General features: G+C 46.9%; 1 protein-coding gene and 1 long non-coding RNA gene across 2 annotated transcripts in view; one reads left to right on the forward strand and one right to left on the reverse strand.

Annotated features, from left to right (window-relative positions):
• The window catches only part of LOC138788724 (uncharacterized), a 153,238-nt gene that overhangs the window by 109,149 nt on the left and 16,878 nt on the right, over positions 1–27,211 (reverse strand). The gene's annotated exons all lie outside the window — the stretch shown is intronic.
• PROK2 (prokineticin 2) lies at positions 17,012–26,216 on the forward strand. The gene is made up of 3 exons (XM_069968769.1): positions 17,012–17,327; positions 22,403–22,528; positions 25,445–26,216. The coding sequence occupies exons 1-3, from the start codon at positions 17,247–17,249 to the stop codon at positions 25,568–25,570; spliced, it is 333 nt and encodes a 110-aa protein (XP_069824870.1). The 5' UTR covers positions 17,012–17,246; the 3' UTR covers positions 25,571–26,216.

The raw sequence follows: 27,211 nt of genomic DNA on the forward strand, positions 1-27,211 counted from the left end.
AGACGCTGACGGTATTTCACAAATATGTAATGCAAAACTGTTAAACTGTTCTATAAAAGATTTCTGAAGGCCAAAGGTGAAAAAATAGGAAAAACATCAGCTACATTTTAAAAAGCTGTAAAAAACGGTTATTATTCATAGCTGCAAGTCAATACCAGCCAATACAGGACTGGACATAGTCTGAATTCGCCTGTGTAGACTACTGGTGTATATAAACTGTACTTCTCACAAAAAGTTAGGGATATATGGCTTGTGGGTGAAATTTATGGAACTTCTAAAATATTAATGCTCCAGTGATATTATATAGTAGGGCATTTAAGTAGAAGCATGCAATGGTGATTTCCGCATCAAAAAGTTATTGAACAAAAAGCCAACACCAGTGGTGGGTATACCCAAATAAAAACGTCATTGTCTAATAACTTGTCTAATAACTACAGCTTGACAATGACATCTCATGCGTTTCACAAGTCGACTTACTGTCTTCGGAGGCACGGCATCACAATCTTCTTGTAGGTCATTGAGGTTTTGGGGTACAGAGTTACGAACCTCCTTTCAGTGACTCAGCTGATACCATAGGCTTTTATATGGATTTAGGCCTAGAGAAAGTGCAGGCATTTGAGGTACCCCAGTCACCAGCTTTCCCCAATGAAGTGACCTCGGTGAGCTGGACCATTGTCATTATTAAAGATGGAATTAGGTCTGTGTTGTGTATGCAGAGCCACAATGACTGGATTAATAATGTTATTCATTTAGTACGGGCTTGTCACTGTACCATTTACAAAGTATAAGGCAGTTCTGTATTGACCAGACACACCTGTCCACACTGTAACACCACCACCACTAGACACACCTGCCCATACTGTAACACCACCACCACTAGACACACCTGCCCACACTGTAACACCACCACCACTAGACACACCTGCCCATACTGTAACACCACCACCACTAGACACACCTGCCCACACTGTAACACCACCACCACTAGACACACCTGCCCACACTGTAACACCACCACCAAAGGCAACCAGGGATGACGCATAGAGCTGTCCTTCTATGTTGGACGAGGGACCAGTGGCCCTCACTGCTGTTCACTGTTAAAAGTCCATTCACACTGAGCAGAAATTATGGCCACCAGCAATGATGATGTCAAGGAGAACATTATGCATTAGCCACTGTTGCCTTTGGTGGTAGTATTACGCTGTGGGCAGGTATGTCTAGTGGTGCGGTCAGGGGCGTAACCAGAAATAGCTGGGCCCCATAGCAAACTTTTGATTGCCCCCCCCATCCCGACAGACCACTAAGCTGTGAAGTCAAAACTGTATAACTGGAAGCGCTTGTCAGGAGTGCTTACAGTTAAAGGGACATTTGCAGATCCTAGGAGGCCCGCTCGGCAAACTACTGCTGCAAATGATGACAGCTCAGGGGGCCCAGTGTATTGCAGGAGCAGGCCATGGGGTCCCCTAATGGGGTGGGCCAAATAGCAGACGCTGGGTGGAGTGCACTGTGGCGATAGCTTTTCTGTTTAGCCTAAAACGCCTAAATATGACATTTTACAAGGTGTTGCCCGGACCTGGAAGCCCTTTTGACCACTCGTCTATAAACTTGACATTTAGTCTGAATAAAGTAAGATTGGAATGTACTCTCTTAACCGTACCTATTGACAGACGCTATTTCCTATTTTGGGATAGTATGTCAAATGACCTAAGAAATTGCTCAAAGGTTGATGAGATTTACTTGTGGAATTTCAGTCAAGGAGAACCATGTGCGCTGTGTCCTAGAGAATTACATCTCCAAAACCTCAGGGCATGTATGGTGGATGTGTAATCTGCATCCTTGGGAATATACAACTGCTAAAAGCCTGAAAAAGCACAAATAAAGCACATTTTTTACTTTCCTTTCCCAAATATCTGATGTCTCATGGCCATGGAATATTTTATCAGTCAGTGTAAAACAAACCCTTCTCGCTCACATATCAGTTTTATCTCTAGAACTTACTGTTTAATACGTCCTTTTTACAGACTCGCTGTGTATATTAAGGTGACTCATGAAAGTTTATGAGTAGATTTTGTAATGTTGGTAAACTTTTCAAAAATGTAATGGGAGTTCAGGGGAATCCATCACCCGGTTTATACTGCCCCAATTTTCACCTGTCAATATGCATTTGTTTGTTTTTTTAAATGCCATATAAAAAAACAGAATATGGTATGCCAGGAGCCCTCCTATTTATGAACTGGAGGCTAACCCCACCCTCCTGCCACCTATTGCCAGCTTCCCTACTATTATTGAGCATAGGGAGAATGCAGTCAATCTCCAGCAGGTGAGCAGTGGGCATGCCCTGGACATGGATACTGAAGATTGCAGAGCATGCACACACCATAGGGAAGACTCTAGAGTGTGCACACATCACTGGGAGGACTCCGGAGCATGCACACATCACTGGGAGGACTCCAGAGCATGCACATATCACTGGGAGGACTCCAGAGTGTGTACACATTATTGAGAACTAGAGCATGCAAAATCATTGAGAAGACCTCAGAGCATGCATACATTATTGACAGGACTCCAGCACTGTACCTGATAAACTGTGAACACTACTGCACTACTATGTAATGCTTCCCTCAGCATAAACCTGATAACAGAATCAGTTTCACACGAACTGCATTGCAGCGGATGTCCTGCTGCGAGTTACGCAGCTAAATCCACTCCGATGCTCTGTCCTGTCATTAATTCTGCTGCGAGAATGTAGCCCCTACCCACTTAACCCACTGATGCCGACCTAGAACATTACCTGTCCATGCTCCGGCCTCGTTCTCCATCTTCCGGGTGTCCCACTCAGCCAATCAGTGGTGGCGAGACAGCGGAATGATCGGCTGAGCGGGACACCAGGGAGCCTGGAGTCTGAGAAGCAGGTGGGAGCCTGGACAGGTGATGTATTAACCAGGCAGCAATGGGTTAAGTGGGCAAGGGCTACATTCTCGCAGTAGAATGAAAATCCTCTGCGAAAATGTAGATTTATAGGAAATGGAAGGACAGAGCACCACAGCTGATTTTGCTGCAGAACTCTCAGCACAAAATCTGCTGCAATGCGGTACGTGTGAAACTGACCAAAAGGAGAAGTTCAGGGAAAATAAACATTTTCCAGCAAGCAGGGGCAGCGCTACTTACCTCTCCGAGTTCCAATGTTGTCACGACTCAGGGGAAAATACTCAACCCAGCTGATGGATTACCTGCTCAGCCAATTAGTGACTGACCACATTGGAAAGACTAAAACAGTAGAGCATGTAACCTACTGAGAGTCTGAGTGGGGATTATATGACTCAAGTGCAAGGATTAACCCTTAGGCGACCCTGTACGTACCCGTACGTCCAGGGCCGCCTCCCCGCGTTCAGAGCGGGGCCGCACGACGACCGCGCTCTGAACTGCCGCGGTCTCGGGTGCCGATCGTAGCCCGGGACCGCGGGTATTAGGGGGCACGGCCCGATCGCCATGCCCGCTAATACAGTAATTGGATGCAGCTGTCAAAGTTGACAGCTGCATCAGATTACCGAATGCAGCCGTTCCCTGGTGTCTAGTGGGGAGGATCGCTCCTCCGGGACGTTGTCTCGGAGGAGCGATCCACACATCTTACCTCTTCCGGGGTCAGCGCTGTAAGGGCGCTGATCCCGGCTCAGCACTCGATTGCTTCCGGCTGCAGCAGCCAGAAGCAATCAATGTGCCTATCTCATGGATCTGTGCTGCAAATCTATGCAGCACAGATCTCAAATGAGAGATCAGTGCACATATACTAGAAGTCCCCCAGGGGGGCTTCTAGTATAAGTGTAAAAGTTAAAATAAAAGTGTTATTATAAGTAAAAAGCCCCCTCCCCTAATAAAAGCCAGAATCACCCCCCTTTTCTTATGTTATAAATAAAAATAAACAAATAAATAAATAAATAAACAAACATGTTTGGTATCACCGTGTGCGTAATCGCCCGAACTATTAATTTATCCCATTCCCGATCTCACATGGTAAATGGCGTAAGCACAAAAAAATCCCAAAGTGCAAAATTGCGCATTTTTGGTCGCATCAAATCCAGAAAAATTGTAATAAAAAGCGATCAAAAAGTCGCATATGCGCAATCAAGGTACCGATAGAAAGAATGACACCTGACACAAACCCAATAGACCAAAGGATAAAAGCACTATAAGCCTGGGAATGGAGGGATTTTAAGGAACAAATTTATGTTAACAATGGTTTGAATTTTTTACCGGTCAGCAGATAAAATAAAAGTTATACATGTTAAATTTTTTCTTAATCGTAACAACTTAAGAAACATGCATGACAAGTCAGTTTTACCCCAGGGCGAACGGCGTAAAAACGAAAAAACCCCAAATAAAAGAAATGCGGTTTTTTTTTTTCAATTTCACCACACTTTGAATTTTTTTCTGGTTTCGCAGTGTACGTTATGCAAAAATTCAGCCTGTCATTGCAAAGTAAAATTAGTGATGCAAAAAATAAGGGCTCATGTGGGTTTCTAGGTGGGAAAATGCAAGTGCTATGGCCTTTTAAGTAGGAAAAAACGACTGGTCGGGTCCTCTAAGGTTTAAAGGGATCAATATTTATGTCTGCAGCTGAGCTGGTGTAAAACAAATTGCCCTGCAGTAATATTGCATCCCTGACGCCCAGACCGTCCGGTTGCTAGGGACGTGTTGGCAAAGTGTCCTTCTGTTGTCACGACTCTAGGGACGTGTTGGCAAAGTGTCCTTCTGTTGTCACGACAGTTGTGTGTGGGGGGGGAGGGCTGGAGGTGATAGTTGTGAGGGAGGGCTGGGGGTAATAGTTGTGTGTGGGGGAGGGCTGGGGTGATAGTTGGGGTGGCTGGGGGTGATAGTTGTTTGGGGGGGCTGGGGTGGTAGTTGTGTGGAGGACAGCTGGGGGTGGTAGTTGTGTGGGCGGGAGGGCTGTGGGTGGTAGTTGTGTAGGGAATGGCTGGGGTGGTGGTTGTGTGGGGAAGGGCTGGGGGTGGTAGTTGTGTGGGGGAGGGCTGGGGAGGTAGTTCTGTGGGGGCTGTAGTTGGTGGGGAGCTAGGGGTGGTAGTTGTTTGGGGGGCTGGGGTGGTAGTTTGGGGGTCTGTGGTGGTTGTTGGGTGGGGGCTCGGGGTGGTAGTTGTGTGTGGAGGCTAGGGGTGGTTGTTGGTTGGAGGGCCAGGGGTGGTAGTTGGGTGGGGGGCTAGGGGTGGTAGTTTGGTTGGGGCTGGGGGTGGTAGTTGTTTGGGGAGCTTTAGTTGGGTGGGGGCTGGGGGTGGTAGTTGTGTGAATTTCTGGGGGGGTAGTTGTGTGTATGGCAGCGGGGGGGGGGGGGGTCGGGTGATGGGTGTTGTCTGGAGGCATAGGAGGCTGAAGGAGTTTTATGTTACCCTAAGGGGGGGGGCACCAAAAAAAGGTTTCACACAGGGCGTCATTTACCCTTGGGCCGGCCCTGGTAGCCGCAATGTGCCCCCCCCAAAACCACTTGTACCATCATATAGCTGCTTTTAATCCAAGATCTGTCCTGGGGTCCGTTTGGCAGGTGATACAGTTATTGTCCTAGAAAACAACTTTTAAACTTGCAGCCCTGTGTCTAACTGGCCTGGCCTAGAGTATCTGTGCCCTAACCTTGCACCACCCCTCGGTCCTTCCTCCCCACCCTCCTCATCATTAGGAATGTCACTGGCAGGATTTTTCCTATTCCTCTGCAGTGAGCACTGCACAGGTGCCTTAACGATCCAGTCCATGTACCGTGTTCTCACAGCTGATGAATAGGAGACAATCTGCCTGGAGCATTCCTAATGATGAGGAGGGTGGGGAGGAGGGACAGAGAGGTTGTGCCAGTCTAATGCACAGACACTCTAGGCCATGCCAGTTTGGCACAGGGCTGCAAGTTTAAAAGTTGTTTTTTAGGACAATAACTGCATCACCTGCCGAACGGACCCCAGGACAGATCTTGGATTAAAAGCAGCTATCCGAAGGTACAAGTGGTTTAGGGGGACAGATTGTGGCTACAGAGTCACTTTCAAGGGGTTATCTTGCACTACAAAAACACTTCATTCCAGAGACAGCACTATTCTTGTCTACAGTTTGGGTGGGGTTCTGTAACGGTGCGTTTAATCAGAGGGATTTATCTGACAGATTTTTTAAGCCAAAGTTAGGAACAAACTTCAAACAGGGAACAGGTCATAAAGGAAAGACTGAGATTTGTCCTCTTTTCAAATCCATTCCTGGCTTTGGCTTCAAAAATCTGTCAGATAAATCTGTCTGTGTAAACACACCATTAATTGGTTCCATTGAAGTGAATGGAGCTAAATTGCAAACCCCACCTGAACTAGAGACAAGAGTGGTGCTGTCTCTGGAAGAAAGTAGCCATGTTTTTGGTAGCGCTGAATAACCCCTTTAAGTCCATGCAAATAGCAAAGTCAACCAAATTTGCCTTGGCATAGCAGTACATGAGTGCCTATGGCCCCTTCTATGACATTTTTGTGATTCATGGTATTCTTTTTTTAGCTCCATTGCTGTACCTGCATAATATGCCATCCTCCTGCAGCATCTTCGGATCCCCTGCTGAATGCTCCCGCCCCTACTTCCAAGTCGTTGTCATCTCTGTAGTGACAGCGTGCTCAGCCAATCACTGGCTGCAGTACTTTCCAAACCCAAAGGAAGCAGTGACACTGCCTGTATTCTATATCCCACAATACATGGGCTTTAAAGCATTACTGTCATTTAAATAAAAATACTTGGGCTTTAAAGCATTACTGTCGCCCACCCGCCTGCACCCTGCAGCCCCTAGCCCCAGCCCCAAGCATACATTACCTACTCGGCGCCGCGGCTGTGTGAAGGTCCCGGCTCCCCTTGCTCCTCTTTAGCCAATCAGTGCACGGCAGCCCTGATTGGCTGAAGAGAAGCGAGGGGAGCCGGGAGCCTGAATCAAGCCAGGTGGGGTGCAAGTGGGCGGGCGGCCAGGGGATTAAAGGGGCTGTGGGCGGGCGAGGGGAGCCGGGAGCCTGAATCAAGCCAGGTGGGGTGCAAGTGGGCGGGCGGCCAGGGGATTAAAGGGGCTGTGGGCGGGCTTTCGGCTGACGGCGAGGGGGTTAAAGTGGCCGGGTCCCATACACGCAGCGGATCCGCTGTGTGTATGGGACCTATTCACCTTCATACTGCTGGATCCGTAGCGGATTTCGCTGCTAACTCGTACCGTGAAATCCGCTGCGGATCCGGTAGGTGTGAACACAGCCTAAAGAGGAAAGCCCAGAGCATCAGTGACCGGAGATCATTTAGATATTGGAGGCAGGGGATTAGTATAGTTTAATTTTCATACCAGCCTGGAAGCAAAACATTTGATGATCATCACCCTTAATAGGAATCTATATGCATCTAATGAAAACTACAGTGCATACATTACAATACTATAGTACTGATCCTGAGTTACAGCTTAGCTGAGCTCCTATACTGGAGAATTATGTGCCCACAGCCTATGACAATGAATAGATGTCACGGCCGCGGCGGCGTCCCGCGTTCCGGGCCGCCGCCGCGACCGCTTCCTGCCCCATGCAGCAGCCGGTGTCCATAGTCGGGGACCCGGCGCTGCTATCACCTCGGCCCCGGGGGGCGCCTCACCTCTCCACGCTCCTGTCTCCCGCTGTGCCGGCCGGCGCGCGCGTCCCCGCCTCCTAGGGCGCGCGCGCGCCGGCTGTCTCAGATTTAAAGGGGCAGTGCGCTCCTAATTGGTAGTTGCACCTAATCACTCCCCTATAAATCCCAGCATGCCCTGTCCCCTGTGTTGGAGCCTCTACTTGCTTCCCATAGCGTTTGGCCCAGCTCCCTGTTGTTCCTGTGTCCTGTCCGTTACCTGGTCCCAAGTCCCTGTTCCTGAGTCCTGTCCGTTACCTGGTCCCAAGTCCCTGTTCCTGAGTCCTGTCCGTTACCTGGTCCCAAGTCCCTGTTCCTGGTTCCTGTTTCCCTGTCACTCCACCTGTTCCCGTGTCCAGCCTGTCACGTGCGCTCTCACCTGCAGACCATTGCCTGTGCCATCTCCTGCCACGCCTCGCCTGCCGACACCAGCAACCAAGCCAGGGGTAGCGACCTGGGGATCGCCTGCCGCAGCAAGTCCATCCCGCCTTGCGGCGGGCTCTGGTGAAAACCAGCGGCCCCTTAGACTCCGCTCCCTGGTGAGGTTTGTGCCATCGCTGGTGCCGGTCCAGTGGATCCACTACTCCGGGCGTTACAGTAGGCTCCAACCATGGATCCCGGCGAGGTGCCTGATCTCCGTGATGTCGCCAGAGTGGTCACTCAGCAGGCGCAACAAATCCAGAAGCAGTCACAGCAGATCCAGCAACTCACTGCCGCCTTACAGCAGCAGACTACTGCCCAGCGCACACCACCTCCTGACGCTTCTTCTTCACTCCGACTGGCCCTCCCAAGCAAGTACTCTGGGGACTCTAAGTTGTGCAGAGGATTCTTGACTCAGTGCACCATGCACATTGAACTTTTGAGTAGTCAGTTTTCCACCGAGCGCTCTAAAGTGGCTTTCATCATCAGCCTATTAGAAGGTAGAGCCCTGGCCTGGGCCACGCCACTGTGGGACCGTGATGATCCAGTTGCTGCCAATCTCCGGGCCTTCCTATTCGAGTTTCGCTCCGTCTTTGAGGAACCTGCCCGTGCTTCTTCAGCCGAGACTGCTCTCCTCAACCTCTCTCAAGGCAGCTCCTCTGTTGGTGACTACGCCATCCAGTTCCGCACCCTGGCAGCCGAATTGGACTGGAACGAGGCCGCCCTATTGGCCACCTTCAAGAAGGGCCTGTCTAGTCGTGTGAGAGACGTGCTCGCTGCCCGAGACCTGCCTACCTCCCTGAACGAACTCATTCTACTGGCCACCCGAGTTGATACTCGTTTTTCGGAGAGGGAGGAGGAGGTTCGGCATGAACATTTACTAACCCGTTCCCGTCGCCATCCCCAGCTGGCGCCGGTTTTCCAGAATCCTGACCTTTCGATGTCCCAACCCTCTCCTGAGATTCCTATGCAGGTGGAACGGGCTCACCTGACGCCTGATGAAAGAATCCGGCGCCTGGAGCAGAATCTCTGTCTCTATTGCGGTGGTTCCGATCACTTCCGGCTGGGATGTCCCCTACGTCCCCAAACATCCGGAAGATGCTCGCACCTAGGTCCGGTGGGACAGGTGTCCCTAGGTGTGAATGCCACCATTCCAAGTCTGTCTATGCCAGTTTCCATCCGGACTCTCTCAGGACGAAATCATCAGACTACTGCCTTCCTCGATTCTGGGTCAGCAGGCAGTTTTATTGCGGCAACATTGGTCCAAAGATGGCGGCTACCCGTGACCCGACTAGCCAGGCCCCTGTCTATCTCCTCGGTCACAGGCGAAATTCTTACCGACCGTGTGTACTACCAGACCGCACCTTTAGTCCTCCAGGTGGGTCCTTTACATCAAGAAGAGATATCCTTCTTCGTCCTGCCCCATTCTTCCCCCGCGGTCCTCCTGGGACTCCCGTGGCTGCAAGAACATGCCCCTCAACTGGACTGGAGAACCGGGGAGATTCTCAGTTGGGGTCAGGACTGTTCCAACCAGTGTCTCAGGTCACCTCAGACCAAGTGTGCTATGTCGTTTCCTGTCCCAGCCAAGCCTCTACCCGACCTACCGGCAGAAGACCAAGACTCGGCGGATGCCTTCTCTGCCGAGGTGTACCCTCTCTCCGTACCCAAGACTAAGGTCGTGTCCTCTCACCACCGGGAGAACTTACAGAAGGTCCTCGTCCACAGACCCACAGTCCCTTGCCATGTTTTACCGCCTGATCGCCTAGCACCAGTCGTCACCTCCTCGCTTCAGAGAGTACCCCCCGGAAAGACTCATGTTCACCCTGCGCTTCGAAGAGGTATTTTGAAGTGGGGTCATTCCTCGTTGGAGGCCGGGCACCCTGGAGTCCGTAAGACCGGCCAACGGATCTCTCGCCACTACTGGTGGCCTAGTCTGTTTCAAGATGTCAAAGACTTTGTGGCTTCCTGTGCCATCTGCAGGCAAGAAAGAGGGGGAGGCCAAAGGGGGGGGGTACTGTCACGGCCGCGGCGGCGTCCCGCGTTCCGGGCCGCCGCCGCGACCGCTTCCTGCCCCATGCAGCAGCCGGTGTCCATAGTCGGGGACCCGGCGCTGCTATCACCTCGGCCCCGGGGGGCGCCTCACCTCTCCACGCTCCTGTCTCCCGCTGTGCCGGCCGGCGCGCGCGTCCCCGCCTCCTCGGGCGCGCGCGCGCCGGCTGTCTCAGATTTAAAGGGGCAGTGCGCTCCTAATTGGTAGTTGCACCTAATCACTCCCCTATAAATCCCAGCATGCCCTGTCCCCTGTGTTGGAGCCTCTACTTGCTTCCCATAGCGTTTGGCCCAGCTCCCTGTTGTTCCTGTGTCCTGTCCGTTACCTGGTCCCAAGTCCCTGTTCCTGAGTCCTGTCCGTTACCTGGTCCCAAGTCCCTGTTCCTGAGTCCTGTCCGTTACCTGGTCCCAAGTCCCTGTTCCTGGTTCCTGTTTCCCTGTCACTCCACCTGTTCCCGTGTCCAGCCTGTCACGTGCGCTCTCACCTGCAGACCATTGCCTGTGCCATCTCCTGCCACGCCTCGCCTGCCGACACCAGCAACCAAGCCAGGGGTAGCGACCTGGGGGTCGCCTGCCGCAGCAAGTCCATCCCGCCTTGCGGCGGGCTCTGGTGAAAACCAGCGGCCCCTTAGACTCCGCTCCCTGGTGAGGTTTGTGCCATCGCTGGTGCCGGTCCAGTGGATCCACTACTCCGGGCGTTACAATAGAACAGCACTAACAGGTCCTGCTGCTCTACTCTGTTCCTGTAGTACCAGTGTAGCAGGCCAGATTAACCCCCATCCAGATTATACCCGGGTATAGTTTGGCCTAGGCCAGAGTATAGCCTGGGCTATAAAATAGCCTAGGCTAAACTATACCCGGTGTGTAAAATAGCCTAGGCCAAACTATACCCCAGGGTGTAACATAGCCTAGACCAGAGTATACCCATATAGGCCAGAATATATATATCCATCTTATGTCCAAGCAGGCCACAATATACCCTGGGGGATAAACTCTATACTTGGGGTTGTAAAACAGCCTAGGCCATGCGATATCCCTCCAGGCCATAATGTTATTACTTCACTGGTTTTCTTACCCCTGGCCCAGGCCACAGTATACCTCAGGGCGTACCCAGGGGTGTAAAATAGCCTAGATTATACTATAAACCTGGGTATATTCTTGCCCAGGCAGTATACCCCAGGGGATAGACTCTATATTTGGGGGGGGGGGGGGGTTAAAACACCATCATCTGCACTATTTTTTTGACCAGGAGGAAGTTTTTATGTGCTATGCAAAGTGTTATGGTTGTTGCGCAAAAATCATCATTAGGCGCAAGTGCCTTGATACATCTTGCACAGTTTATTCCACAATTTATGGCTATGGCTGGGTTGACATTGCATTTTTTGCAGTACGTTTTTTTTTTCATCCTTGTTTGCAAACAAAAAATGGATTGAAAAATAGATCAAAATGCATTTTTTTTAGCCTACACAAAAATGCAGTCAACCACGTTTTTTGTGTATGCCCAAAAAAAAATGGATGCATTTTTAATCCGTTTTTTGATCCCTTTGTATTATGGAAGTTAACCCCTTTGTGCTGCAGCTAGTTTGGGCCTTAATGACCAGGCTAATTTTTCAAAATCTGACCTGTCTCACTTTATGCTCTTATAGCTCAGTGATGCTTTAACGTATGCTAGCGATTCTGAGATTGTTTTTTCGTGACATATGGCACTTTATGTTAGTGGCAAAATTTGGTCACTACTTTGTGTGTTTTTTGTGAAAAACATCAAAATATCATGAAAAATTTAAAAAATTTGCATTTTATGAACTTTGAAATTCTCTGCTTCTAAAAAAAGAAAGTCGTAGCACATAAATTAGTTACTAAGTCACATTACCAATATGTCTTCTTTATTCTGGCATAATTTGGTAAACATATTTTACTTTTTTAGGGTGTTATGGGGCTTAGAAATTTATCAGCAAATTATCACATTTTCGTGAAACTGATTTTTTTAGGGACCAGTTCTTTTTTTAAATGGATTTAGAAGTCTGGTATCCTGAAAACCCCCATAAGTGACCCCATTTTGGAAACTACACACCTTAAAGAATTAATCTAGGGGTATAATGAGCATTTTAACCCTACAGGGGCTGGAGGAAAGTATTCACAATTAGGCAGTAAAAAAATTGAAAATTTAAATTTTCCAATAATATATACGTTTAGATTAAAGTTTCTCATTTTCAAAAGGAATATGAGACAAAAAGCACCCCAAAATTTGTAATGCAGGTTCTCTTGAGTACAACGGTACCCCATATGTGGGCGTAAACCACTGTATGGGCACACAGCAGGGCTCAGAAGGAAGGGAGCGCCAATTAGCTTTTCCAATGCAGATTTTGCTGAAGAAGTTTCTGAGCGCCAGGTGCGTTTGTAGTGCCCCTGTAGTGTCAGCAGAGAGAAAACCCGCCATAAGTCACCCCATTTTGGAAAGTACACCCCTCAAAGAATTCATCTTGGTGTGTGGTGACCATTTTGACCCCACAGGTATTACAGGAAAGTATTCAAAAGAAGACAGTAAAAATGAAAAACTCGAATTCTTCCAATAATATGTTCGTTTAGTTTGAAATTTCTCAATTTCACGAGGAACAAGAGGAAAAAAGTACCCCAAAATTTGTAACGCAGGTTCTCCTGAGTACAATGGTACCCCATATGTGGGCATAAACCACTGCATGGGCACACAGGAGGGCTCAGAAGGGAAGGAGCGCCAATTAGCTTTTTCAATGCAGATTTTGCTGCAGAAGTTTCCGAGCGCCAGGTGCGTTTGCAGTGCCCCTGTAGTGCCAGCGGAGTAAAATCTCGCCATAAGTCACTCCATTTTGGAAAGTGCACCCCTCAAAGTATTCATCTTGGTGTGTGGTGACCATTTTGACCCCACAGGTATTAGAGGAAAGTATTCAAAAGTAGACAGTAAAAATGAAAAACTCAAATTTTTCCAATATTATGTTCTTTTAGTTTGAAATTTCTCAATTTCACGAGGAACAAGAGGAAAAAAGTACCACAAAATTTGTAACGCAGGTTCTCCTGAGTACAATGGTACCCCATATGTGGGCGTAAACCACTGTATGGGCACACAGGAGGGCTCAAAAGGGAAGGAGCGCCAATTAGCTTTTTCAATGCAGATTTTGCTGAAGAAGTTTCCGAGTGCCAGGTGCGTTTGCAGAGCCCCTGTAGTGTCCACAGAGTAAAATCTCCCAATAAGTCACTCCATTTTGGAAAGTGCACCCCTCAAAGAATTTATTTTGGGGTGTGGTGAGCATTTTGACCCCACAGGTGTTTGAGGAAAATATTCAAAAGTAGACAGTAAAAATGAAAAACTCGAATTTTTCCAATAATATGTTCCTTTAGTTTGAAATTTCTCAATTTCACGAGGAACAGGAGAGAAATGTCACCCCAATATATGTAAAGCAGGTTCTCCTGAGTAGAACAGTACCCCATATGTGGGCATAAACCACTGCATGGGCACACAGCCGGGCTCAGAAGGGAAGGAGCGCCAAATAGCATTTTCAGTGCAGATTTTTCTGAAGAAGTTTCTGAGCGCCAGGTGCGTTTGCAGAGCCCCTGTAGTGTCAGCAGAATAGATTCCCCCCAAAAGTCACCACATTTTGGAAAGAGCACCCCTCAAAGAATTCATCTTGGTGTGTGGTGACCATTTTTACCCCACAGGTATTAGAGGAAAGTATTCAAAATTGGCCAGTAAAAATGAAAAACTCGAATTTTTCCAATAATATGTTGGTTTAGTTTGAAATTTCTCAATTTGACGAGGAACAGGAGAGAAAATTCACCCCAAAATCTGTAACGCAGGTTCTCCTGAGTAAAAAGGTACCTCATATGTGGGCATAAACCACTGTATGGGCACACAGCAGGGCTCAGAAGGGAAGGAGCGCCAATTTACAGGAGCAAAACCGCAGCTAGTAATGGTTATTAGAATAGCGCAGTTACTAAAATAAAATAAAAAAAATGAAATTACAGGTAATGTGGGGTGGTTACGGGCAACCAGGGGTGGTTATGGGTAACCTGAGGTGGTTACAGGTAATCTGGGGTGGTTACGGACAACATGGGGTGGTCACGGGCAACCTGCTGTGGTTACAGGCAACGTGGGGTGGTTACAGGCAACGCGGGGTAGTTACGGGCAACGTGTGGTGGTTATGGGCAACGTGTGGTGGTCACGGGCAACCTGCTGTGGTTACGGCAACGTGGGGTGGTTACAGGCAACGTGGGCTGGTTACAGGCAACGTGGGCTGGTTACAGACAACGTGGGCTGGTTACAGGCAACGTGGGCTGGTAACGGGCAACGTGGGCTGGTTACGGGCAACCTGCTGTGCTTACAGACAATCTGGGATGGTTACGGGAAACGTGGGGTGGTTACGGGCAACCTGCAGTGCTTACAGACAATCTGGGGTGGATACGGGCAACGTGGGGTGGTTACGGGCAACCTGCAGTGCTTACAGACAATCTGGGGTGGTTACAGGCAACGTGGGCTGGTTACGGGCAACCTGCTGTGCTTACAGACAATCTGGGGTGGTTACGGGCAACGTGGGGTGGTTACGGGCAATGTGGGGTGGTTATGGATAAACTGAAGTTCTTATAGGCAATCTGGGGTGGGTACCTGTAATCTGACATGGGCACCGCAATCTGGAGGGGGTCATTGGCAATTTGGGGTGGTCAGAGGCGACGTGTGGTGTTCAGAGGCGACGTGTGGTGGTCAGAGGCGACGTGTGGTGGTCAGAGGCGACGTGCGGTGGTCAGAGGCATCGTGGCGTGGTCAGAGGCATCGTGGCGTGGTCAGAGGCATCGTGGCGTGGTCAGAGGCATCGTGGCGTGGTCAGAGGCATCGTGGCGTGGTCAGAGGCAACGCGCGGTGGTTACGTGCAATCTGGGGGGGGTTACATGTAATCTGGCATGATTACGGGGAACCTGGGGGGTTATGTGCAACCTGGAAGGGATACAGACAATCTGGGATTGTTACTGATAAACTGAAGTGCTTATAGGTAATCTGGGGTGGTTACATGTAATTTGGGGTGGTTACGGGCAATCTGGAGGGGGTCACTGGCAATTTGCGGTGGTTACGGGCAACGTGCGGTGGTTACGGGCAACGTGCGGTGGTTACGGGCAACGTGCGGTGGTTACGGGCAACGTGCGGTGGTTACGGGCAACGTGCGGTGGTTACGGGTAATCTGGGGAGGGGTTAGGGGTAATTTGGGAGTAAACTGCAATTATTACTATAATAAAAAGTGTGTTTTATTTTTTTGTATGTTTGTCACTTTTTGTACTTTATACATTCATTTTCACTGTATTACTATGATTACTGTGATATTTTCTATCACAGTAATCATAGTTCAGTGACAGAGACCAAATTGGTCTCTGTCACTTTAAATTTTCAGAGCTTGGCTGGTTGTGAAGCGCATGCGCACTTCATAACCAGCCAGGACGTCGAGGAGGAAGGAGCTCCAGGAGCAGGTAACGTATATGGGGAAGGGGGGGGTGACTGGGGGACGGGGGTGACAGGGGGGGTGGGGGGCGACTTGGGGGGTGGGGGGACATCACTTTTTATCCCCTGTCACCAATCATTTATGGTGACAGGGGATAAAAAGTGCCGGGAGCACATGGTACAAGCGATCAGCGGTATATAGTATATACCGCTGATCGCTTGTACCGGGACCCCACAGGGGGGTCCCCGATGACTGCCCCATGCTCTCCGCTACCTCCGGTGGCGGAGAGCATGGGGCTTTCATTCATTTTAACTTTTTAATCGCTGTGAACCGACGTTAGTCGGTTCACAGCGATGGCGGCGGCCATCTTGGAAATGATGGCCGCCGGGGGAGGGGGGTTAGTTATCGGGGCACTAGGGGGGTCTGATCTGGGGTCTGATATACACTTATTTCATCTCCCCCCGCCGTAGATTCACGGCGGGGGGAGATGAAAGGTGGCGGCGGCACCGGTAATCCTCTTTACCGACGGCCGCCGCTATAACGTTAATAGCGGCGATCGTCGGTAAGGGGGGGGGCCGGGACGGACCTCACACACTGCCCCAACCCCTCAGCTACCTCCGGTAGCCGGGGGGATGGGGTGGGGGCCGTCCCGGCCCCGCAGCCTTATTCTCTGCCATCGCCGTAAAAATCTGATGGCAGCAGAATAAGGCCCATTAGTGACCGCCGTAGAAAGCCGTATCGGCGGTCACTAAGGGGTTAATGGAAAAAATGATCAAAACAGAGACACACAAACACCTCTTTTTTTTCCATCAATTTTGCAAAAAAAAAAAATGGAAGCTAGGGGATCTGGGCCGGTCAGAGTTAGTTGGCCCACGGGCTATACAATGCCCAGGTCTGATCTATACTGTAGAGAAATAGAAAGTGTTGTTCACAGGAAAACTCCTTTAATGTGTAACTAGAAATTTACCAAAGGAGAACATAAATTCTAATATTTCTCCAACAATCTAACATTTACTAGAACAGACAGTTCCTGTTAAACATAGAATAATATTTTTTAGCTGACTGGCAAGCAATGCAATGCAAAGAATCTCCTATTGTATCTTAATATGCAAGTTTCTATTCTATGACTCAAATGTAAGTTCCCTTTTACAATAACCTGATTTCCTAGCAGCATAGTACCACCTAGAGCATTTCCTTCTGCATGTGAATTTGTTTTTTCCTTTCACATCAGCACTTCAGCTGTAGAGGGATGAGCATAGAAATGGAATAACCTTGTAAACTGAGCTTTTCAGAACTGCTGCTAATTTCCCCCAAACCAATGAAGAAGGGAGCTGATGCTGGTGGGCGGGGGCGTGGAGTTTGCTGCTTGTCTCCGACCCTATGATTGGCACCCACTACACCGTAGTGCTCAGCTTTATCTTGTTCTCTCTGAGTCATGGAGGTCGATTTGAATGGCAAGCGGAGCTTTATAACAGCTCAAGACACTGGAGCAAGTGACCAAGTCACAACACCCTTTCTTCAGCTCCAGCAAAGGCACCAACAGAAGGACTTCTCCCCAAACCCATCATCTACTCAACATTGCTTCTTCTGTAGACTTTCTGGGCTCACCCTGATATCCCCCAAGGAGCCTAACTTGGATATACATCATCCCCATCTCCATCCTTCTTGGTAACTAATATGAGAAGAGTACAGTTACTATCACTCCTGTTTGGTGCTTTCCTGCTTCTAAAGTTTGGAGAAGCTGCAGTAATCACTGGGGTGAGTATTAATATTACTATATGCCATCAAGTCTGTTTTAACTATTAGTAGCTCTAATTGGGTTATTCTTTGGGGCTTCCCACATTTGGTTGTTCCTCCAGAAAATATAGGGCTATGTGTTGCTTTTAATGTATTAAATGGTACCTTTTTGGCTAAAGAACAAGTAATCTATTGTATGTTTTTTAATGCTTTAAAAGATTATTATATGAAACATTATTTTATTAATCTTTACTTAAAGAACTACAAGTGACAGCCCATTGAGTTTTCTACTAGATCAGCTTAGGAGCTACCGACTGGATGATTATTGAGCAACGTGTACTGTCCCAACTATGAACCCCACCTCTTCTAATAGTCGTACAAAAGATATTAGGGTAATAGTTAACTGCTGCTATAGTTACCTTGTAGTGTTAGTGGTCTCTTGCTAGGTGGTACAGGAACATGAGTGAACTTAATTGGGCAAAGCACGGTTATGTATGCGGCTTCTCTATAGAGCTCTCTTACACTTCCATATACTAGGACCCCACTACATGCCAGTCATTACATTCCTATTTGGAAACCTATTGGCTACTTGTAAGTGAACTTGACCTAGGAGCCAAGTGCCAGGTGTGGTTTTGACTCTGGTGCCAGTTTGTCTTAATGTCACCCAAGAGGCACCTGTCCTTCCTGACACTGGTTGAGGAGCACAACCAAAAAAGCTTGCTTGATAGGTGTTAGTTTAAATGGGTTATTTTTTAATTCTGGCTTGGCCCCGATTCATATTTGGGTCCATAATTGACATAATGAGACCACATACTAAATTTGTATGTCAGCCCCCTCCCCTTTTTTTTTTACTCTCTTGGGATTTCACTCCTCGGATTGACCATTAACTATGTAAACAACCATCAACCAGTTGGGATTTTCCATGACCTCAGTGTAGACCTTAGTAGCATCCTGCTCGACTTGACTTCCACAATTGAAGGGTCGTTAAATTCTCCGGGAGGGTTTTCAAAACCAATTATGACCAATTATAGGGTTTAGGAGCTTCAGCCGCAAAGATTTATTGAGCTGCCAAAAAAAAATCTAAAAATATTAATAAAAATAAAACCGGCAATGAAAGAGCAACATTCCAACCTAATATTTACCTAAGAGTCATGGTGGTCTAGAACTGTATACATAATTGGATGCATTACAAATGACGGAAAGGATGAGATTTTATGGACTATCCACGGATCAGTCATTTCTTCATAGCTGTACATTTACGCATAGTCCACATTTAGGTTATTTAATACAATGTAAATATAGATGACAGCACAAAAATAAATTCTGATGTTGGAACGGGTGTTCATCACTTTAGTCCTGGATTTGGAATGATTTGGTCAAAGAACACAGTGTTACTGCAATTTCGGAGGTAGGAGAAATATAGTGCATTCACATCAAAACTGTTAGTACCTAGTATTATAAAGTGAGGAATATTGTGCTAATATTAATACAAAGAAATTATTTTAATCTGGCCCCTTATGGGTGCTGGATTATCAGGTAGCTATAGTGTATAGGACTGATGTGTATGGGCAGTGAATCCCCAGCCCAAATAAATGTTGATATAAGATTTTTTCCATCATTAATTTTTTGAATATTTTTAATTTTTGAGAGCTTAGATTTTAGATTTCAGCCATGTAGTTCTGAGCCAGAATTAAACACCAGGATATTATAATATCCAGACTATGTATGGGCTATTAAGCAGTTCTCGAGCTATTTGTTTCATTGTTTTGGATGGTGGGTGACAACCTCATTATAACACCCATTATCTGCTGTCACCCAGCTCTCTGCAGAACCTGAAATACAAAAATCTATAGTACCATCAGAGTTCACAGAGGGTAAACTGGGTAACAGGTTACGGGCCTCCAGAATTCCCTGTTAAAAGTAGAGATTGGGTGGGTTAAATGCTGCTGCCAATAAGGCAGACAACAGGTGAGAAGGGGTTAGGAAGTCAGTGTCGCTATTGATAGGGATGGGGGAAGGGGGAGGAGGCATTACTTCTGCAAGTGTTGGAAGTGTAGGAATGGGACAGAACTGCTGCCAATGGGGAGAATGGGAACAGTACTACTGCCAGGTCGGGAAAGGATAAGAATGGGGACAATTCTGCTGCCGGTGGGGGAAGGGATGGAAATGGGGACAATACTGCCGCCAGTGGGGAAGGGATGGGAATGGGGACAATACTGCCGCCAGTGGGGAAGGGATGAGAATGGGGACAATACTGCCGCCAGTGGGGAAGGGATGAGAATGGAGACAATACTGCCGCCAGTAGGGGAGGGGTAGGAATGCGCACAGTACTTCTTCTAGGAGGGTAGGGGTTAAAATGGGGACCGTACTAGATTCAGTAGTGCTGCACTGTGGTATTTGGTGGTACTGGTGATTCTGGTTCAGCTTTACAAGGGTCCTGAGGGCAATTTCATCTCTCCCCTCATACATGTCTCCCTTGTGTACAGCTCACAACTGATAATGTCCCAATGCAGAGGGGGACCACTCCACTTGATATAGCTGCCAGTACGCTAGGCTTTCCTTCCCCTAAGCATGTATTGGCCACTGTGTCCAAGCTGTGTGGTTGGACTTGCAGTGTGGCTGGCGTTTGTGGGTAAGTAGCTAAAATTCTCCCATTGGTGATGACGGGGGTCACGCTTCATCAGCCACCAAAACTATTAGGATTCGCAAGTTTCTTTTCCTCCATTCTCAACAAACCATAAAATGGACCCCACCAATCATAAGGTAACGCCATGCATTAGTAATATGCCATCACTCTACAAGATGGAAATATCCCTTTAGGTCCAAACTAAGATATTCTCTTTTCTAATGTTTTTGGCCAGTGGGCACAAGAGTGTACTTATGTTTGTAAAGATATTTTCATTTTATGGAGACATTTTAATATAATGGCAGTCATACATGGGTTAAGAGTCAATTCCCTGTTATTGGATTATTATGTTGGTGTAATCTCAACAGTCATTCAGTTAATACTTTATGCAATGCAGGCAAGAAACATTGCACAGATGGGATCAAGTGTTCCCTGAATATTCATCGTTTTTGTTATAGACGTCACTGGTTTCCTAGAAATCCGCTTTAGATATTACGTGTGAGCCACTCTCATTACTTTACATTACAAGCACTATTCAACTGTAAGGAAAGCGCCATGACGCCATGCATTCTCATATTACTGTATGCCCCAAGCTGTATAATAGGGTCTTTTATGATGTCTTGGCCGCAAAGATCAAATCTGAATTTGCAGTAGGGTCACTCAAAGTAAAGGATAACACGGGACGAAAAGGCACATAGCAGCAAAGAAAGCCACAGATAACACCGGAGGTGGTGGCTTTGGGAGCCTCGATAAGAGAAGCAGACATTTTTTACCCTATCCAAACCCTCAACACCAACCCTCGTTATAATCTTAAGACAATCTTCTCAGCTTTATGGGTTTTTTCCCATCTTACTAAGTTATCCCCAATCAATAGGGGGTACATGTCCTAGTGCAGCAACAACTAAAAAAAAAAAATAAATACTCACCTCCCCCGTTCCCCTGCCACTGCTGTTCCTTAGTCTTCTTGTATTGGGAGCAGCCTGTATCCATTCAGTGCTAGTGTAAGGACAGAGGATGCTATTACTTCCTACTCATTATTTGCCCTGATAAGGGTGGCCCAACCAAAGAAAAGGTTCCTCCCTATTTTATGTGCTATACAACATAAGTATGGTCTAACTAGCCGAGTCAGTAACTGGAAGTAGAGGAGAATTAGTAGACAGTGGGTTGACAGAGTTCAGTCCAAACAGTCCAAAAGCTAGAACTGTATCAGCAGAACTGGAATTCAGATCATTGTCAAGCCAAAGGTAAGGTCAGGTAGCCAGGAGGTAACATCAGGGTCCAATTCAGAAGCCAGAGGAGTGAGGGTATGTGCACACTGAGGAATTCAGACGGAACCTCCGTTGCGGAATTCTCAGCTCGAGCCTGCTCGCGGAGTGCAGCGGGCGCGCACGTGTCCGCCTGTGTCATAGACTCCATTCTATACACCGGCGGATTCCTTCCTCCCTCCAAAGAATGAACTTGATCATTCTTTGGACGGATTAAAGAATCCGCCCATGCATATAATGGAGTCTATTACACGGGCGGAGATGCGTGCACCCACTGCACTCCGCGAGCAGGCTCGAGCTGAGAATTCCGCACTGGAGGTTCCGTCTGAATTCCTCAGTGTGCACATACCCTAAGCCAGTTATCTAGATAGGGGTCTGAACAATGCAAGTTAATACAAAGTATACAAGCTAGTGAGGTCTAAGAAAGACAGACACAGACATCTCTGGACAGCAGGTATCTGTTCTAATAGCCTGGGCTATAAGAGCATAAGATGCTGTGATTGGCCTGGTGTCCCAGAGTTTGTTGACCACCATTCCTTCTATTAGCTTTATTCTTTTACCATTTCTCCCTCACCTATTTGCTGAAGGATTGAGGGGGGGGCTATGGAATTTTCACGTTCTCAATATCAATGACTTAAAATTCTCATAGTGTTTTTTTTAACAAGCAAAAAAAATCTCTTTATTTAGCCATAGGCAGAAATCCATAGGCTAGTTCTTTGAACATGCATAAAGTTGGAGGTTCTTCTTCTGTACAGTGTGCAGTATGTGTTCCACAAATTGGGGCCGCAATACAGCTGTGTTAGGCTATGTTCACACAATGACCGTTCCGCCATGACGACCGTTGACCCATGATCACGTAGGTAGCGTTAAACAGCGTCCGTTAATGCGGAACCCCACTGTTTGTTCAACATGTGAACATAGCCTAATACTCACGTGTACCTGCCCTAACACAGCTCTGCTACATCTTTATATATTTCTCTTTATTGTTTTGTTTTATACAAAAAGATTAATAGCTGAATAGAAATGCCATAAACAACAGACTTTCCATTTACCTTCTTCACTAAAATCCTTGTGAACCCCTGAAAATATCGTTTTTGCTGTGTATTATTATTATTATTATTTTTTTTTTTTTTTTAAGTTTGCTTTAAATTTTGCTCTCTTTTTGCTTTTGTTATATGATGCATTTTAATTTCTTTTATTTCCAGGCTTGTGAAAGGGATCAGCAGTGTGGAGGAGGGATGTGCTGCGCTGTCAGCCTCTGGATAAGAAGCTTACGGATGTGCACTCCTCTTGGCAATGAAGGAGATGACTGTCATCCATTAAGTCATAAAGTAAGTGCTCGCTGATAATTTATTGTTGTTGCCGCTAATTCCAGATAATTGAGGATTGAAACACCCAACAAATTGCTGTGAATATGAGCAACTAGAGAATGAGGTATTAACCAAATAGTGAATTAGGCCACATTCAATCATAACATGGCAACATTATTGTGTGTATTATGACCGCAAGTCCCAGCCCAACCATGGGTCTAGACACCCAAACTTTAGTGGGGATGCTGTCCAATTAGATCAATAGATTCTCAGTCATGCCAGGACATACAATTATATCACGCTTGTCTGAAACTGGCCTTAAAGGGATATTCCCATCTCATCATCTACAGAATATAGGATGACATGCCAATTGGTCCGGGTCGAAGTGCTGGAAATTTCCCTCAGAATGAGTGTGGCACACCACACGTGCATGTTCATTCTCTATGGGGCTTCCAAGCATTGCTGAGTGCTGAGCTTGGCAATACTAGGAACCCCATAGAGAATGAACAGAGCACTGGCTGCACACACAAAGTGAGCTCCACTGATTCCCAAGTGCAGATCCCAACAGTCAGGCCCCCACTAATGGCATATCATCCCCTATTCTGTGGATAGGGAATACTATGATGAAATGGAAATACCCCATTAAAGTGTATTCACATGGGTCAGTAGTTTACTGTGTGGTAAAAAAAAGAAAGCTCATGCATAGGGCAAAGGACATGGTTACATCTGCATGTGCCCTACCCTGTGGTAATAAATCTGCCTTTTACACACCATACAGTGGCACATAGAGTGGCTATAGCTGTGGAGCCACAAGAACTTCATGTGTGCCCTACCTGCATGATGTGTGTAAGGCCTAGAAGTTCATGTGTGGACCAGGTGGGCCTTATGGTCCTACAGGACAGAGCTGTATGGCTGCATTCTTCTATGTCGGTAAAAGTTATATCTGTTATCTAAAACTTGGTGGCCCTATGCTAAAGCTTTGGCTCTCCAGGTATGATGGGAATTGTAGTTTTGCAACAGTTGGAGGGCTGAATGTTCCCCATCCCTGATCCTTTATAGTCACTACTAAAGCATTCACCAAAGTATTTACAGGGCAGACTGTAGCTGAAATATTTGGCACACAGTCCTTTGAGATTTCCCTCTCTGTATGCCATGACAGCCCATCTATCTAGGCTGACCTCATGTGAATCCAGTTATGTCATGTCTTGTACTCATCCGACCAGCTAATCCTCCCCTAATATCACATAGGACACACACACACACACACACGTGACTCTATGTACTTTATAGCACTGCTAGGCCATCTGAGGTGCTCCAGCTCTCAGCATGGATTGGTCAGGGTGTGCAAAGAGTTGTAGTTTCCCTAAAGCTGGAAATCCTCACATTTGAGAGCACTTCTTCTTTATGGATGATGTTATGTGGTGTAACCAGCATCATTCAGGGTGGTGACATACAAGGGTTTTGCACCAGATCGTTTTTACTGTCCTTGCCCTTCATATTTATGTCAACTGGCAGCTAATTGCCCATGTTATTTATATGGGAGGGCGATGGTGGACAATATCTACCATTAAGGCTGCCTGTCTAATGAGTGTTAGTTAGGTTTAAATCAGTATTCTCCTTTAGCCTCATCCAACCTTACCCATAGACCATAAGCTGCAATGGTGTCAGGTTTGATAAGAGGAAATTTTTACCTTTAACTGCTATTAACAGAAGAATCTTCCACAATTGCTTAAAGGGAAACTATCCTTATGTTGATTAGAGGTTTTGGTGCCCTAGAGGCAGTAGCCCCGCCCCCAGTGCCCCAAAAGCTAAGGACTAAACTGCTTATAGCATGGAAACTGTGCCGAGGATGAAGGTAAAAAACTTACCTTCATCTTCAGCCCCCTGTGCGCATTAGAGAGATATCAACAGGTTGGAGTCTTCCCTTTAAGGGTACAAACACACACAGCAGATACGCAGCAGATTTGATACTGTGTTCAGTTATTTAGATCTAATCTGCTGCATATCTGCTGCGTATCGCAGCAGTAAATACGCAGCATATATGCCGTGTGTGTTTGTACCCTTAGAAGCAATTCCCTGGTTCACTAACACTACTGGAAATTTCCCCTTGCTTCAAGAAATTTAGCATGCCTGTGTTCTGTAGATAGAGCTACTATAGAACAGCTGACTTGTCTGCAGTGCACAATTGTGGACAGTACTGTTAAACGGTTACTTATGAAATGCAGATGGTACTGTACTATTAAGGGGGCCGTAGTTGGTACTATTATATAGGCAACGCAAAGGCCCTTTTATAAGGGCATGGCAGAAGGTATTGCTATAGAGCAACTGTAGTTGGAACTGTTAGAGTATGTTATCCAGTTATATCATGGTCAGAGCTGCAGACATTAGCAAATAGCTGATAGCAGGAGATAAAGCACATGATTCCTGTGTCCTCACTGGTGTCTGTTGTGAAAGTTATAAAATCATGTTTTCCTTCTAAACTCAAGAGTCATAAAGGGTATGGTAAGCTGCAGCATACATGCCGCCTCCCTCCCCTACCTGTCGCTCCATGGTTGATAGACAGGGTTTGTCTTTCAGCCTTGTACATCAATCATGCAAAGCAGAGAGGGGTGGGGGAGGAGGTGTGCATGCTGCAGCTCAGTATAGCCTCTAAGGCAGCTTAAAAAGCAGACATGATTTTATAACTCAATTGTTCAGAGACATGTATAATTTGTTTTATTTCCCTATGAGAAATCTGCCCATGTCTGTAGCTCTGAGCCCTTTAAGGGTGTCTCCATGCATCATGGAGATGCTGCGGATCTGCTTCAGATTTTGCATTATGTGAGAAATCCTGGATCAAATCTGCAGCATATCCATGATGGTAGTATAGTTATTTTTTTTATATTTCAGAATGTTGGAAAGTAGTGAAATTAATCTGTGCCATTTTTATTTCTACAGACTCCATTTTTTGGAAAAAGAATGCATCACAGTTGCCCATGTCTGCCAAACCTGACCTGCACAAAGCTGGATGACGCCACCTATAAATGTTTGCCATTCCTAAAGAGCAACGATTTTTATTTTTAGAAGATTCCGGCAAATGTCAGCGATGAAGAAATGTGATTGTGACGGATGAATTTCTGCTGCCAAATTATGTTTTGCAAACTTTTTTTTTTTATGTTGAAAGTGTTCCTCATGTGTGACCACTGGAGTGAAGAGAATGTGTCCCCGCTGCTTATGGCAGCCCCTCAGAGCTCACTATTTATGTTGTCAATTGCACAAATAGAGTGTACCTTGACTGCATTCTATGGGCATCAAGGCCGCACTTCTCTGTGGCAGGCCCACCCTGATTGTAGATGGCTCCAACTCACAGGAAGGACTTCCAGTAAACTCAGTGGGCACCATTGTCTTCAATGGATGCCAGTGGCTCTCCAGAGCTACAATAAATGATACAGATCCTGTTTAGCTGACCACATTTCTACTGGCCCCATATGTCCTAATAAGAGCTATGTTCACATGAAAACAAAGTGTAAGGGCTTTATTACAAAAAGCGATAGGTCCCGACCTTAAATCTTTGGGCGGCGGACGCTCATTGCTACGTGTAATAGAGATGCACGGCCAACAGCTGATGATTGTAGTGTAAAATAATAATGTATTAACTTACCTTACCACGTTCCCAGATGTCCTCGGGCCTTCCCTGGTCTCTCCAGCTCTTCCTTCTCCTCCCTTCTGTTCTGGTCTCTGCACTGACAGGCTGCTGCCTTTCAGCCAATCCCTGGCTGAGACAGGCCGTGGCCAGTGATTGGCTGAGCCGCCTGCAGCCTGTCAGTGCTGAGACCGGAACAGAAGGGAGGAGAAGGAAGAGCTGGAGAAACCAGGGAAGGCCCAGGGAAACTTGGGAATGTGGTAAGGTAAGTTAATACATTATTATTCTACACTAAAGGCAAGGGCTGCACGGACATCACTAATGATATCCGTGCAGCCCTTGCTGCCCGATAGTTGGCCTGTGTAATTGCTCAATATTACACGGCCCAATCTAGCAGGGTAATAGGACCCTAATACATTGTGCTTTAGATTTCCGCCACACGCTTTGACAGTATTCCCTGCAGTTTTAATTCTGACCATGGATGCTGATTAGCTTAAATTGATTGAGCCAATCAGCACCCAGCATATCTGACATGTATTATCCGGCTTATCCTGGGGTACATGAAATGTGTACAAAAAAATATATGTGCTGCAATTCACAGTGTGAACAGCAATGCATTTCCTCCCTGACAGCACTGGGCATGCATTGCATACATTTTTGGCACGCATTATGCACCAAAATACATGCCGCAAAATTACATGGACACCTGGCCTAAAGGTGAATCCAGCTAAAATTACATGTCTTACCCACACATAAAAAAATGACTTTGGTAAAACCTTGTATGGCACATTGTTTCCAGAATAAAAGGGCTCCATAGAGAAGCCAAATCCATAGAGTGCTACTGAAAGATTTAAGGTTAAATCTGACATATGTTATAAGCTAACAGTCAATTATCAGAATGGCCTTTTGCTTAACCTGTCCATACACATTACATTAGTCAGAAGATCTAACAAGTAATGCCGCCTATTTGTGCCCTGATGGCAGATGTTAGAGTGAGCGACTTCATCATCCTTTGTCATGCTGGGACTTAAAGGGAACCTGTCACCCCCCGTACCGGGGTGACAGGTTCCCGACCCCCCGTT

The sequence above is a fragment of the Dendropsophus ebraccatus genome, chromosome 4 (assembly GCF_027789765.1).
Source record: "Dendropsophus ebraccatus isolate aDenEbr1 chromosome 4, aDenEbr1.pat, whole genome shotgun sequence".
Lineage (NCBI taxonomy): Eukaryota > Metazoa > Chordata > Amphibia > Anura > Hylidae > Dendropsophus > Dendropsophus ebraccatus.